Genomic DNA, 15,074 nt, shown 5'->3' on the forward strand with positions numbered 1-15,074 from the left:
AGATGATATTAAATATGTAACGATGCATTCCCCCATCGTTACTAGACCGTACCCGGCCGCCGATCCGCCGGAAGTCCGCCGCCCGACGAACACCGGTCGGGCAAATGCGGAGGCGCTGAGCGCCCATTTTTAAATAATATCAGAAACGCGTAAACATATAACCGCCGTTAGGCGCGCGAAAACATCGAGAGCCGACGACGCGCTCGGGTAACCGCCCGACCGTTACCGAAAATACCCGAGTCGCGCGCGCCGGTTCAACGATAAACCAGATACCGTTAGAACAATAGGCGAATTACGCAGACGCGCGCGCAGAAACCCGGTATAAATAGAGCGCGTTTCTGAACATCAGAACCAGATCTTCCGCACCGCCAGAGTCCGTAAGACGCCTGGAAACCGCCTAGATCCTAGAACGCTCAGAGAGAAAGAAAACGGGGTTGGGAGTACTCAGCCTCCGCCGAGAGTTTGCGGCATCTCCGAGAGCGATCCGTCCGAAACCTTTAAAGAGAGGCAAACGGGAACGGGCGTACTCGTCCCCGTCGAGAGTTCTCGACACCTCGAATAAATCCGACCACCTGCGTGCAACGGCGCTCATCTAGTGGTGGGGAGTTCCCTGCCACCGACGGGTGTTCTCGTCAGCCGTTGCACTTCTGCAATTCCACGGGGAAAGACCACCCTCCCGACGTAATACAGAACGCGTTATACGCGTTTATCGAAGACATCCGCGACCGCCATTACGACACCCGGACTCGCCATTGATACGGCGCGCTAAGTCCCGCGCCGGGAGATGATCCACATCCCTACCGCGACACCGACCGATAGCCGCCATCAATAAGTACGCGGCGAAGGACCGCCCACCGGGCCGACCGAAATTACCGCCCGATAGATAACGGCCTCGGCCGAAATCGCTGTCCGCGATCTATAATCGATGTTCTATCGATCCGCCGAAATCGCGCACCGCGCAACGCATCCGTGCGTTGCATCGAAAACGGGTTTTGGTATTACGAGCATAAAAAGAAATATTGTCGGAATATAAGAATACAGGTGCGGTTACATATCCAAATAAAAAGAAACGTTGCCTATCTTTCAGAGAAAAGATCGACGAATGTGATAAAAATGTCATTCGGAGAAAAGTGCACGGATTTTACATCAATAAAGAATTACCAACATTGAACAAAGTTCTGCAAGCCGTAAACGCCGACGAAGATCTTCCAAATTTTAAACGATCGACCTTTCATTTATTATTAAAAGACTTAAATTTTGCATATACCACCCGACACCGCAACAGCATACTATATTATTATTTTTTTTGTTTAATATTATTATTTTATTTTTTTTCAAAAATATTATTATTTGTTTTGTTCACACATATTATTATTATTTCTTTCATGTATTATTATTACTTATTTCGTATTCATATTCTGTATATATACGTATTTTACAATATTCTGCTGACTTACTTCCGAAAGGATAGACCTTATTCCTCTTATTCCTTATTTAATATTAACCCCACTCATTACGTACTCAGTTTTCTTAATAAAAATATTAAGGATTTAATTATTTCGTAAATTATAAACATTCAATTGTGTAATTCAAATATATTACAACTCTTGCTCTTATAATTGCCTGTCATATTATTTTTTATTTTAGTTTCGTATCGCGTGTAAGAATCAGATTTCTATTTTATATCATATTGAAATTAATCGAGATTATTTCATCCGTTTAATTTTTTAAACTGACATGAGATAATAGTCCCGGGCCCGAGGGAGCCGTATCTACGTATACGGTATTGAGTATCTCGCCATGTTCTCCCCACTTTGCCCGCTTATGCGCGAACCGAGATCATTCTCTTTTTGGATAGAATATAGACTTTGTGGTAGATTCGTTCCATACAAGAAAGTTGTAAACGGCAATGTCAAGCTTAAGTATGAAATATGTAGTTTTAAATTAACACAAGTATGTTAATACTGTAATCAACGAAAGTTACGAAGGATAGTCAAACGATTATAGATTTATTTTTTACTAATAATAAGGTACAAGTACAGGTGATTTGTGAACTTAAAATAACGGATCTTGGGTGAAAATTAAGTTTGGATAGTAAGTATACTAACAAGTGCGAATAAAGCTAAGAATAAGTATAGAAAATTTAGCGCTAGGAACTATAATAGTTTTAATGTAGACAAATTTATTACATTAGTTGAAAATAAAATAGAGCAAGATTACGAGGGTTTAGAAATCATTAGAAAAGCAAAGAAATTTGTTGACAATATAATAGATGCGCTGGACATTATAGCATATAGGAAAAAGTTTAGAATTCTGAAAGTATGGGAAGAGAAAAAGTGGTTTTCAGATGTATAAGAGAAGCAGCGGTTAAAAGAGATAAAACATTGTATGATGATATACAATAAAGCATTGTATGATGATAGGGAGCAAAATTGGTGGCAGTTTAAAATGGAAAAAAATGCAGTGGTTAAATTAGTCAGAGAAAAGAAGAAAAAATATTATGAAAATATGATAGATTGTAATAAGGAAGATCCTACATGTGAAAAACCTTGAAAGAGATAATTAGAGGCAAACTAATGGGTACAAAAGAAATAGAGAATATAGATTTTAAAATATTAAAACGTGAATGAGAGTGCAATATAGCTGATAAAAATATGTTTTATATACAGAGTATTAGTAACAAAATAAAATCCATAAATAGTGATAAGTTCAGAAGTGCAAATAGAACAACTATTTATGTTATTGAGAATAAAGGAATTATTTATATAAAAAATTTTGAGATGAATAAAATAGAGGACTTAGAGAAAATTGTTATGGGACTGCCAAAAAAGAAAGGCACGGAAGAGAGAATAACTAGTGATATATTAGAAGTAGCGTTCTGTCTAATAAAGGAAGAGTTTGTTGCTATTGTAAATGATTCCTTGAGAGAAAATTGCTGTCCAGAGAATTGGAAAACATCCACGACAATACCCATTCCAAAAATAAAAAGAACTAAAAAAGCTAGTGAATATAGGCCTATTAATATGCTACCAATATTTGAAAAAGTGCTAGAATTAGTAGTAAAAAGGCAAACTGAAATATATCTGGAATCTAATAGTACTATAACGAAACATCAATCCAGTTTTAGAAAACAATATTCGTGTGAAACGGAGATTCAAACTATTATACGAATGGAAATTAATAATTAGTAAAGATAAAATGGTGGGGGTAAATTTTATGGATTCTAAGCGAGTATTTAAAACAATGGATAGAGAAAGATTAATAGAAAAATTATATCAATATAAAATTAGAGGAATGGTTTTAGAATGGTTAAAATCATATTTAAGTAATAGAACACAACAGGTTTGTTTCAATGATAAATGGTCTAAATTAATTGTTACTGAATATGAAGTGCCACAGGAGTCTGTATTAGGAGCATTGTTATTTACCGTAAATATAAAGAATCAAAGTATGTCCAGAAGTATGTAAAAACTATAAAAATAGTTAATATAAAAATGTTTATAGATGATACGCTAATATATATATATATAACTAGAGAAAGTAGCGGAATTAGAAAGAAAAATAAATATGGCATTTATTAAAATAGAAAAGTGGATAAATACAAATAAGTTAAAAATGAATACAGGAAAAACAAAATATATGATAATCAGAAGTATAAGAAAAGAATTGAAAGAAAATATTACGCTGAAATGTCTAGATGAAACTGAAATAGAACGAGTAGAAATATAAAATAATTAGGCATAATTATTGATGTGATAAACTTTTCGATTTAAAAACCACTGTGTGATTATGTGTTAAAAAAATAGGAGAAAAGACAAGGTTTTTAAAATAGAATTGGTAATTTTATATCGGCTTATACGGACTTCCGTTTCCGGTGCGAGGTAGTAAGTGTGGACGAAAGAGCGTTAGAAAAGGAAGTGTGCGAGAAAGGTAGAAAAGAGAGAGAGAGAGAGTGAGCAAGGAGTGTGAGCGGGAAGAGTGGAGTGAAGAGTGTACGGTGGAGTGGAGGCGCGGTCAGCGAGGGGAGGGACAGAGTAGGAGGGGGAGAAGAAGAACAGAAGCATAGGAGGTTAGGGAGATAGTATTAGAAAGAGAAAGGAGTCACGTGGTAGATAAGAAATACATAGAGTGGCGACCGAACAGGTAGAATTGGAGAACGTGCAAAGAGTAACCGAAACACATAGAAAAGAGGTAGGACAAGAGAAAAAGACAGTAGAGAGGGGAATAGTAGAGGAAAAGGGAAGGATTATGAAAGGGAAAGTGGGAGCGAGAGGGACAGAGAGGCGAGGAAGCACAGGGAATATAGAGGAAATGTGGAAAAGGAAAAGGGAACTAATGGAGGGGCTGGGAGGAAAAAGAGCGGAGGAAGAAATGGGGATAGCAAAGAAAGGAAAGATAAAAGGATCGCCGCAAAAAGAGATAATAGAAGGGGGAGGAAGAGAAGAGCTGGTTAAGGGAAATGAAAGAGGAATGGAAAAAGGAAATGAAGGATGGAATACGGGAAATTAGGGAGATGCTGAGGGAAGAATTAAGAGGACATATAGGAGATTTGAAAAAGGAAATGGAGGGGTTGGTAAAGATGAGGTTAAACGAGAGGGAAAAGTTATGGGAGAGAGAAAGAGAGGATCTAAAGGAAAAGGTAGAAGGTTTAGAGCAGGAGATAATTAAGCTAAAATCAAGGGAAGAGGGGAAGGGGAAGATAGGGGAGGAAAAAGGGGGAGAAATGGAAAGGAAATTAAAAGAGATGGAGAAATGGAGAGAAATGAAAGAAAGGGAGGAGAGGAGAAGGAATGTAGTGGTAAAAGGGGTAAGAGGGGGGATAAAAGAAGTAGAGATAAAGGTAAGGGAGTTAATACAAGAACTAGGAATAGAGGCGGAGACGGAGGAGGTGAAATGTGTAGAGAATAGAACAGAGGAGAAGAAGGGGACGGCGATAGTTAAAATAAAAAAAGTGGAAGGAAAAAAAGAGATAATGAAAAGGAGAAGAGAAATAAAAGATAAGGAGATAATAATTGACAACGACTTGACATGGAAAGAACGGAAAATTAGATGGAACTTAGAGGAGGTAGCGAGAAGGGAAAGCGAGAAGAGTGGAGTGAAGAGTGTACGGTGGAGTAGAGGCGCGGTCAGCGAGGGGAGGGACAGAGTAGGAGGGGGAGAAGAAGAACAGAAGCATAGGAGGTTAGGGAGATAGTATTAGAGAAAGAAAGGAGTCACGTGGTAGATAAGAAATACATAGAGTGGCGACCGAACAGGTAGAATAGGAGAACGTGCAAAGAGTAACCGAAACACATAGAAAAGAGGTAGGACAAGAGAAAAAGACAGTAGAGAGGGGAATAGTAGAGGAAAAGGGAAGGATTATGAAAGGGAAGGTGGGAGCGAGAGGGACAGAGAGGCGAGGAAGCACAGGGAATATAGAGGAAATGTGGAAAAGGAAAAGGGAACTAATGGAGGGGCTGGGAGGAAAAAGAGCGGAGGAAGAAATGGGGATAGCAAAGAAAGGAAAGATAAAAGGATCGCTGCAAAAAGAGATAATAGAAGGGGGGAGGAAGAGAAGAGCTGGTTAAAAGAAATGAAAGAGGAATGGAAAAAGGAAATGAAGGATGGAATACGGGAAATTAGGGAGATGCTGAGGGAAGAATTAAGAGGACATATAGGAGATTTGAAAAAGGAAATGGAGGGGTTGGTAAAGATGAGGTTAAACGAGAGGGAAAAGTTATGGGAGAGAGAAAGAGAGGATCTAAAGGAAAAGGTAGAAGGTTTAGAGCAGGAGATAATTAAGCTAAAATCAAGGGAAGAGGGGAAGGGGAAGATAGGGGAGGAAAAAGGGGGAGAAATGGAAAGGAAATTAAAAGAGATGGAGAAATGGAGAGAAATGAAAGAAAGGGAGGAGAGGAAAAGGAATGTAGTGGTAAGAGGGGTAAGAGAGGGGATAAAAGAAGTAGAGATAAAAGTAAGGGAGTTAATACAAGAACTAGGAATAGAGGCGGAGATGGAGGATTTGAAATGTGTAGAGAATAGAACAGAGGAGAAGAAGGGGACGGCGATAGTTAAAATAAAAAAAGTGAAAGGAAAGAAAGAGATAATGAAAAGCAGAAGAGAAGTAAAAGATAAGGAGATAAGAATTGACGATGACTTGACATGGAAAGAACGGAAAATGAGATGGAACCTAGAGGAGGTAGCGAGAAGGGAAAGAAAGAAAGGAAAAAGAGTAAGAGTAAGTTATGGTAAGATTCAAATAGAAGGTAAATGGTGAAAGTGGGAAGAAGAAGAGGAAAGACTAAGAGATAATGAGGGGTTAATATGGAAAGAACAGGGGGAAGAGAAAGAGAGGGAGAAGGAGAAAAGGGATAAAGAGAAGGAAGGAGGAAAATGTGGAGCAAGAGGGAGTGTGGAAGGCAGTCTTTTGGAACATAGCATGAGTAGAAAACAAGGATAAAGAGTTTTGGCAGAGGGCTAAAAGATGGGATATAATAGTTATGTTAGAGACATGGATAGAAGAAAAGAGATGGGAAAAAATAAAGGAAAGACTACCAAGAGAATTTACATGGAAGGCGCAAATGGCGAAAAGAAGAAATAGAAAGGGAAGAGCGAGGGACGGGATGCTAATAGGGGTCAAAAAGAACATAAAGATAGAGGAGGAAAGGGAAGAAGAGGTGGAAGGAAGATTGGTATGTAAGGTAAGAGTAGGAGAAGAGATGTGGAGAATAATAGGCATATATGTGAATGGGGATATGGATAGGAAGCTAGAGAGTTTAAAAAGTTGGATGGAGGCAGGGGTGAAGGAGGTAAAGACAATAATAGGGGGAGACTTTAATGCAAGGACAGGAGAGAAAGGAGGATGGATGAGAGAAGAAGAAGCAAAGGAGGGGGGAAAAGGAAGAAGATCGAAAGACAAGAAAATAAATGGAGAAGGTAGGAAACTGATAGAATGCATAGAGAATAGGGGGTGGTCAATTCTAAATGGAAGTGTAAAGGGGGACGAAGAGGGGGAATTTACTTACATAGGAGGAAGGGGAGAAACGGTTATCGACTACATTATAGGGGAAGATAAGATGAGAGAAAAGATAGAAAGAGTAGAAATAGGAGAGGAGGTAGATTCAGACCATCTACCGGTGATAGCGTGGATAAAGGGAAGCATGAATAAAGGAGGGAGAAAACAAATAGATGGTAGAATAAGAAAACAGGGGGTATGGGACGAAAAAAGAAAAGAGGTGTTTAGAAAAGAATTAGGAAATGTGAGAAGAGGAGATGAAGGAATACAAGAGGAAATAGAGGAAATGGAAAAGAGGTTAAGGACAATATTAGAGAAATGTGAAGAGAAGAATGGAATAGAAAAGGGGAAAAAAAGGGGATGGTGGGATAAAGAGTGTAAGGAGAAAAAAGAGAAATGAGGAAAGAATTAAGAAGCTGAAAAAAAAGGGAGGAGGAGGAGATAGATATAGAGAAAAGAAAAGGGAATACAAGGAGCTATACGAGGAAAAAAAAGAAAGAAAGAGAGAGGATAGTAAGAGAGGCAGGGGAAGCAAGAACAGAAAGTAAGGTATGGGAAATGGTAAGGAAAGAAAGAGGAGATGGAAACGAAGGGAATACTTTCGGAAAGCCAAGCAGGATTCAGAAAAGGGATGGAAACCATAGATCAGATATACGCGCTGAACTATCTGATAAACAGGCAGCTAGGTAAAAAAAGAGGGAAAATGACGGCAGTGTTCGTGGATCTAAAAGCGGCGTTTGACTCGGTGGATAGGGAGATACTAATTAGGGCGATGAGGGAGATACAATGGTATGGATGGTAATGGGATACGGGGCGGAGATATGAGGATGGAAAGAGAGAAAGGAGACAGAGGAAATACATGAGAGGTACCTAAAATGGACAATGGGGGTCGACTGGAGAACACCAGGTTACATGATAAGGGACGAGGTAAAGAGAGAGTTAATGAGAGGAAGAACAGGGAAAAGGGCATGGAACTTTGAGAAGAGACTAGAGGAAGGAAAGGGAACAGAAATTGCAAGAAAGTGTTGGATAGAGATGAGGGAAAGATGGAAAAGAGGGAGAGTAATAGGAGGTTGGGAACAAGAAAGAAAGGAGTTTCTAAGAAAAAGAGGGGTGCAGGAAGGCGAAGAAGAAAAAATGTGCTATGAGACACTAGAGGAAAGAGACAAGGAAATGCAAGAGGAAGAAAGGATGAAGAAAATAGGCGAGTCAAGATACAACAAGTGGTACAGAAGAGTGAGGGAAAAAGGGATACCAGAGTATCTGAAAAAGAATTGGACGGAAAGTAGATGGAGAAGGATAATAAGGTTTAGACTAGGAAACGAGATAAAAGAAGGACTATACTGGGAGAATGAAGATAAGAGGAGCTGTAAAATGTGCGGGAGAGAGGAAGAGACATGGGAACATGTATGGGAGGAATGTGTAGGAAGAGGGATAAGAAGGGAAGAGAGTTGGCAGGAGGCAGTAAGAGTGGGGAAGGAGAGGGACGAGGAGAAAGAGGGAGGGAGGATGGAGGGGGGAGGTTGAAGCGGAAGCAAGGTGGGTGAGTGGTAGGAGGGAGGGAAGGAGTGAGAGAGGAGAGAGGAAAGGGGAAAGAGAGAGAGAGAGAAAGATTTGTAAATAGCATCGGAGAGATTTCATTATATATAATTTTCAGGGTTGGGAAAGTTACTTTATAAAAGTAACTCGTTACCGTTACCGTTCTTGTTTCTAAAAAGTAACTTGTTACCGTTACTCGTTACCAATTTTAAAAAGTAACTCGTTACCGTTACCGTTACTCAAAAAATAACGAGTCGTTATAATTTCCGTTAGTTTTTTATATATAACAATAACTTTACATACAATTTTTTTTAATACAAGATCAAATTAAACACTAAAAATTTTTAAACATTGTCTTACAAAGAAACAAGATACCAAAATGAGTTTTCAGTAGTTTTCATGTAATGCTGCATTCCAACACTCTTATCAATATTTTCCTTTGTATGAAAATTATACCGAGTAAATTCAAAAAAAGTAACGATAAAAGTAACTGTTAAATTCGTTACTCGTTACCGAAAAATGTAACGAAGTTACTTTTTCCGTTACAAACAAAATTTGTAACGCCGTTACCGTTACAGTTACCGAAAAAAGTAACTGTAACGGTAACGGCGTTACAAGTAACGCGTTACTTCCCAACCCTGGTATTTTTTAACAAAGATTTTTTAAGAATTATTAATTTATTTATCAGATATGTAAAGAAGAGATTAAAAACTGATCAAATTAGGTAAATTAAGTATAATATATTGATAGTTACAATTTTATCTTATTAACAAAATTTATAAGTTTAATTAATCAATTGAGCGACGACACAGTCGAACACATCATTCTAGCTGTGTACGATTGTGTCGACTTGTGTCGTAGTTGAAAAGCACTGAGTCGTACACTGTGTTACACAGTGTCGCCTGTGTACGTTGCTGGAAAGCACCCAATGCCTTACGAGATAAAACGATGCAAAAGAATTGAATCTTTTAAGCGAATGTTAAAGGAGCATATTTTACTAAATCTAACTAATTGTAATTTTATATTACAAATAACTGATAAAAATCAATTAATCAATTAATCGAAAATAGCGAAATCTAAATCGTTTATCGGAAAGCGAAGGAAACTTGAAAAAAAGTTCGGTTATTTGCGTCCGGATAATTTCCTGCCTATGTTCTAACTAAACTTCACACGCGACAGAATAAAGAAATCTCAAATTCGATATCTATATTTCTAATAGTAATCAAAAAACATGTATATGAATTAAAAGGTAAAAAAAATACGCCAAGTACATAAAAAATATCCCAACTTGTACGCAACAAAAAGTTTAAAAAATTATTTAGCTCTAAAAAACAGCTTATGAAAAAATTTTGGGTGGAGTTCCGAAAAGGGCCCGGCTCCGATTTCGATGAAACTTTGTAAAAAGTTTCCTTTCAGTTTCAAATGAAAGATCCTAAAAGGAATTTTGGCGACTCCTACAAGAAAGTCAGTTTTTAAGAGAAAATGGTATTGAATCCATAATTATTTACATTAGTGGATTTACATTTATACTTCGCCAATGACCTTGACCTTCACATATGTTGTAAGGGTGAGGTTGCTGATTAATATTCACTTTGTTTTATTTGGCGGTCTTGCATATTTTTTAAGATATTTAACGAAAAAAGTTTACCGAGTTATACTATTTTACATGGATTTATAACTTTCTGCGCGAAGCGAGATCCATCCCATATCGCCCTGTGCTTCGGACGCGAAACGAGGTTTATAACTAAACGATTTCACATGGGTTTGCAACTTTCTGCGCGAAGCGAGGTCCATTCTATATCGCCCTGTGCTTCGGACGCGAAACGAGGTTTATAATTAAATGATTTCATATGGGTTTGCAACTTTCTGCGCGAAGCGAGATCCATTCCTTATCGCCCTGTGCTTCGGACGCGAAACGAGGTTTATAATTATACGATTTCACATGAGTTTGCAATTTTCTGGCCGAAGCGAGGTCCATCCCATATCGCTCTGTGCTTCGGACGCGAAACTAAATCGGAAATAGGTTTTTACAATTGTTGTGTGGATTGCCCTTTTTCTGTATAATTACCTTTGAAAATTACAAATCCATGTAAAATCGTATAACTCGGTAAATCTTTTTCGTTAAATATCTCAAAAACTATACGAGATCGCCAAATAAAACAAAGTGAATATTAATCAGCAACCTCACCTTTACAACATATGTGAAAGTCAAAATTATTGGCGAGATATTTGCTAATGTAAATAATTATCACAATTGTTATACTTTTTTACTATTTTCTCTTAAAAAATGACTTTCTCGTAGGAGTCGCCAAAATTCCTTTTAGGGGCTTTCATTTTAACCTGAAAGGACTAAAAAATAAAAAAACCCTAAAAATTAAAAAATAGCTTATAAAAAAATTTTCCCCTAAAAATTAAAAAACAGCTTATAAAAAAGTTTTCCTCTACAAAGTAAAAAACCCCTAAAAGATAAAAAATAAAAATTAAATATGAAATCAATAATTAATTAGCCAAGTAGTTAGAAGTAATTCAGTTTGTGAGGATTTGTAATTTGAAATAGTATTTGTCATAAAATCAATCTTGCATTTATAGAAATATTATAGATTCTCTCGAGAAAATTAAAATTAATCTTAATCTTTTTCGTTCCGAGCCTTTGGTAAAGCTTATGATTAATTTTAAAACAAGTCGATCAATTTGGCACGGGGCATTTTTAAATTTAAAATTAGTGCTTGATGTGATCGACATTATTGCAATAAGGGTTAAGTAGTTATATGATTTACTATTTGTAATAAAATCAGCAATATAATAGTGCTATTTTATATATTATACAAAATATTTACTTGGGAGGGAAATATAATAGTGTAATTTTTTAATAAAAATAAAATGCATTTTAATTTTTTCGAGAGAATTTATAATATTTCTATAAATGCAAGATTGATTTTATGACAAATACTATTTCAAATTACAAATCCTCACAAACTGAATTACTTCTAAGTACTTGGCTAATTAATTATTAATTTCATATTTAGTTTTAATTTTTTATTTTTAGGGGTTTTTTATTTTTTAGAGGACAATTTTTTTATAAGCTATTCTTTAATTTTTTAGGGAAAAATTTTCTTATAAGCTGTTTTTTAGAGATAAATAATTTTTTAAACTTTTTGTTACGTACAAGTTATTTTTATGTACTTGGCTTATGTACAAGGGATATTTTTTATGTACTTGGCGTATATTTTTTGCCTTTGTAAGATTTTTTTTAGTGGGATATTACCTCTTTTTTGTAAAAATTTATATTTTTTCTGAAAAACATAAATTACTACATTATACAGTATATACATGGATGTGATTTTTTTAAAGATTTATTTAATAGAAAGGACATTTTTTTGGAAGGAATTACATAAATAGTATACATTTTTACAAAGCTTATATATACCATATTGAATTTGAGCGGACACAATCACAACGTGTCTTATAATACTCAAACTCTTATTGTCAATCATTTAACAGGTTTCAAAACACGATATAATTTTAATACAGATATTAAACTGTATACAAACTCTATAATCAATAATAATATAAATTGTGTAAGTGAATGAAAATATCAAAATATAGAAAGCAATAAAAGGGAAATTTTTTTTATTACAAAGCGCGCGTCATATATTTAATATAAATATGAAACAAGTCCATTTTATTGAATAAACCAATACACATAAACGGTATATAATTCCTTCTTAAATGTATTCTAATAAATAATATGATCAGAAAAGATCAAATATTTTTTTGCATTTATTGATTTATTAAATATGCTTATATATCACGAAATAGTGCAATACAAGAAGAAAAGTGATAAAGTGATTAACGGTTATTAAGAGTATCGTGGAATAGTGCAAGAAAGAGAAGTGATTTCTTTTAATAGATATTAAATTTGAGCAAAGTTAGATTATATTAGCGAAATTAAGCGAATGCTTACATTTGAGTGAATCAATGCATTATCGATTAACATATTTGTGATAAATATGTACATTGTTGGAAAATGATTATGGAATCATTGAAGGAATATTTGGAGATTTTGAATCATGTTTTCGATAACGATAAACTGGTAATTATACGTGTGAACGCGCATTCATGTATAATGTTTATTTATGCAGGGTGTCCTAGACCACACGTAAACCCCTTTTCTTTCAAAAACTAAGCATTTTAGAAAAAAATGTTTCAGACAAAAATTGTATGGTTTTGAGGGGAACATAAGATGGTGTCATTGGTTTGACCTTGGATGGCATCGTTAAGGTCAAGTCGTGTACGAGTGGTCTAGGACACCCTGTATATAAATGTAATTAATGCATAATTAATATTTTTAGTTTACTTACAAATGGTTAAGCAATGAGTTTATGTTAACGCAGCAAAATAAGTCTTATGGGAATTCTACCAAAAATATCATAAAACAATATTGAATACATATTTTTATTAATTGACTTTATAAAAAATGAATGATGAAATAAATAAAATCATATCGAAGCACTTCTAGTGTCCACAAACATTTTGTGTATTTGGAATTACTCGCAACTTTTGGTTCTGGAAATGTAAATATTTATTTATATTTTATATATAAATGTAATTAATGCGTAATTAATATTTTTAAGTCACTTACAAATGGCTAAGCAATGAGTTGCATGTTTATATTAATATAACAAAACAAATCTTGTGGAAATTGTATCAAAAATATTATATACAATTGAATTGAAAGCATAAGAGTTAGAGCATAAAATAGAAAACATTAGTCAAAGAAGAAAAATATGGTAATTCCATATGGTAATTTCCAGAACCAAAAGTTGCGAGTAATTCCAGATCCTCAAAATGTTTGTGGACATTATAGAAGTGCTTCGATTTAATTTTATTATTTCATTATTCCTTATCCCACACAGAAATTAATGTATATGAGATATCTACTGGATGTTCTCAATGTGCATTAGGGATATCCATGAATATGTAGAAAACAGCTATTAGACATGCTTTAAATATCCAAATGTCCGCAATACAAGATCTTATAAATATCCACAGGATATGTAGGCCAATATCCATTGGACATCCACATCAATATTCAGTGGATATTTATGTGGATATTCAGTGGATATTTATGTAGATATCCATTGTATGTTAGTTAAATTTTTGTCACAAAATTAATTAAATATTCTAAAAGTTAGGTCTCATGAGACCCGCACATGACATATCGATATGTCCCATTCACGGGACATCATTTTCTGACGTTTGTTTGACGGTAAATCTAAGATTAATTACAGTATCCCCGTGGGGGGTTGCTGGTCCCTCATCGGGCGCCTCCCCAGGTGGCGGATTGGGGAATGCTCGCCGGCTTGCCGGAGGGTACCGGAAAAATAAAATATCCGGGGTGGACTAAAACCAGCACTATAAGCAATGGATAAAACACTAAAAGAAATTATTACCCCAGGTGGCAGCCAAGTGGCTCTGTCCTGGAAAATCCACCCTCTAAGGAGGATGGCCTCACGGATTCTGGGGAAGGCCAACCACTGCTTATTAATGGCTTCCAGCATATAAGAATAAGGAAGAAACAAAAATGGACTCCGAACATAAGGATGGTCTAAATTCCCACGAAGGAAAATGGAAGGAAGTAAGTAATAGTAAAAGGAAAAGACTAGGCGAAAGCCCTGATCTTCCGATGAGAAACCATAGGCAGCCAAAAATTGATACTTACTGGCTAAGCTCCCCAGTGCAGACTTCGATGCATTGGAAAAGGAAGATCAACAAACCCAACAAACTGAACTAGCCTCACTCGAAGAGAAAATGCCAAAGCCACCTCCTATATATGTGGATCGCGTCAGCAACATTCAGCCCCTTACTGATTTCTTGAAAGACACTGTTAATGGAGAATTCGAAATTAAAATACTAAAGGCAGAAGCAGTCAAAATTCAACCTAGAACAACTCAGGCTTATTCCACCATCGTTAAAAAACTACAAAATAAGGGCACTGAATTCCACACATATAGATTGAAACAAGACAGGAACTTTAGAGTGGTCCTAAAAAATATTCATCCCTCAACTGACGTCTCACAACTCAAAGCAGCGATTGAAATCTTAGGACACCAGGTAATAAACTTATGGAATATTAGGAGTAGGTCAACGAAAAAACCCCTACCTATGTTCTTCGTTGATCTCAAATCAAGCATCAACAATAAGCAAATCTATAATGTCAAAACCCTTTTAAACTGTCGTATCATTTTGAGGCTCCCAGGCCCAAGAGGGAGACCCCTCAGTGCGCCTTCTGCCAAAGATATGGCCACACTAAAAGATACTGTTATCGACAAGCTAGATGCGTAAAACGCGCAGGGAATCACACCACCTCAAGCTGTCCCAGAAAAGGGAGATCAGAACATGTTAAATGTGTACTTTGCGGCGGAAACCATCCGGCAAATTATAAGGGCTGTGTGGTCTATAAAGAAATTCAAAGATCCAAATTCCCTCTTCTCAGACAGAGGAAATCCTCAACCTCTCATGAAATAGGCAAACCACTCTT

At 36.1% G+C, this 15,074-nt stretch overlaps 2 protein-coding genes across 2 annotated transcripts; both read left to right on the forward strand.

Annotated features, from left to right (window-relative positions):
• The first annotated feature begins 5,572 nt into the window (after positions 1-5,572).
• Positions 5,573-6,256, forward strand: LOC115244970 (translation machinery-associated protein 22-like). The gene has a single exon (XM_029823004.1). It carries the CDS (start codon positions 5,573-5,575, stop codon positions 6,254-6,256), a length of 684 nt encoding a protein of 227 aa, XP_029678864.1.
• Positions 6,257-6,428: 172 nt separating this feature from the next.
• On the forward strand, positions 6,429-7,460 carry LOC115244971. Its single transcript, XM_029823005.1, has one exon. The coding sequence runs from the start codon at positions 6,480-6,482 to the stop codon at positions 7,392-7,394; it is 915 nt and encodes a 304-aa protein (XP_029678865.1). The 5' UTR covers positions 6,429-6,479; the 3' UTR covers positions 7,395-7,460.
• Positions 7,461-15,074: the final 7,614 nt, after the last annotated feature.

Source organism: Formica exsecta, unplaced genomic scaffold (assembly GCF_003651465.1).
Source record: "Formica exsecta isolate Colony F162 unplaced genomic scaffold, ASM365146v1 scaffold9, whole genome shotgun sequence".
Classification (NCBI taxonomy): Eukaryota; Metazoa; Arthropoda; class Insecta; order Hymenoptera; family Formicidae; genus Formica; species Formica exsecta.

Coding starts and splice junctions, on each gene's coding strand:
- LOC115244971 (XM_029823005.1), top strand. CDS start 6,480: ATGTTAGAGACATGGATAGAAGAAAAGAGATGGGAAAAAATAAAGGAA.
- LOC115244970 (XM_029823004.1), top strand. CDS start 5,573: ATGAAAGAGGAATGGAAAAAGGAAATGAAGGATGGAATACGGGAAATT.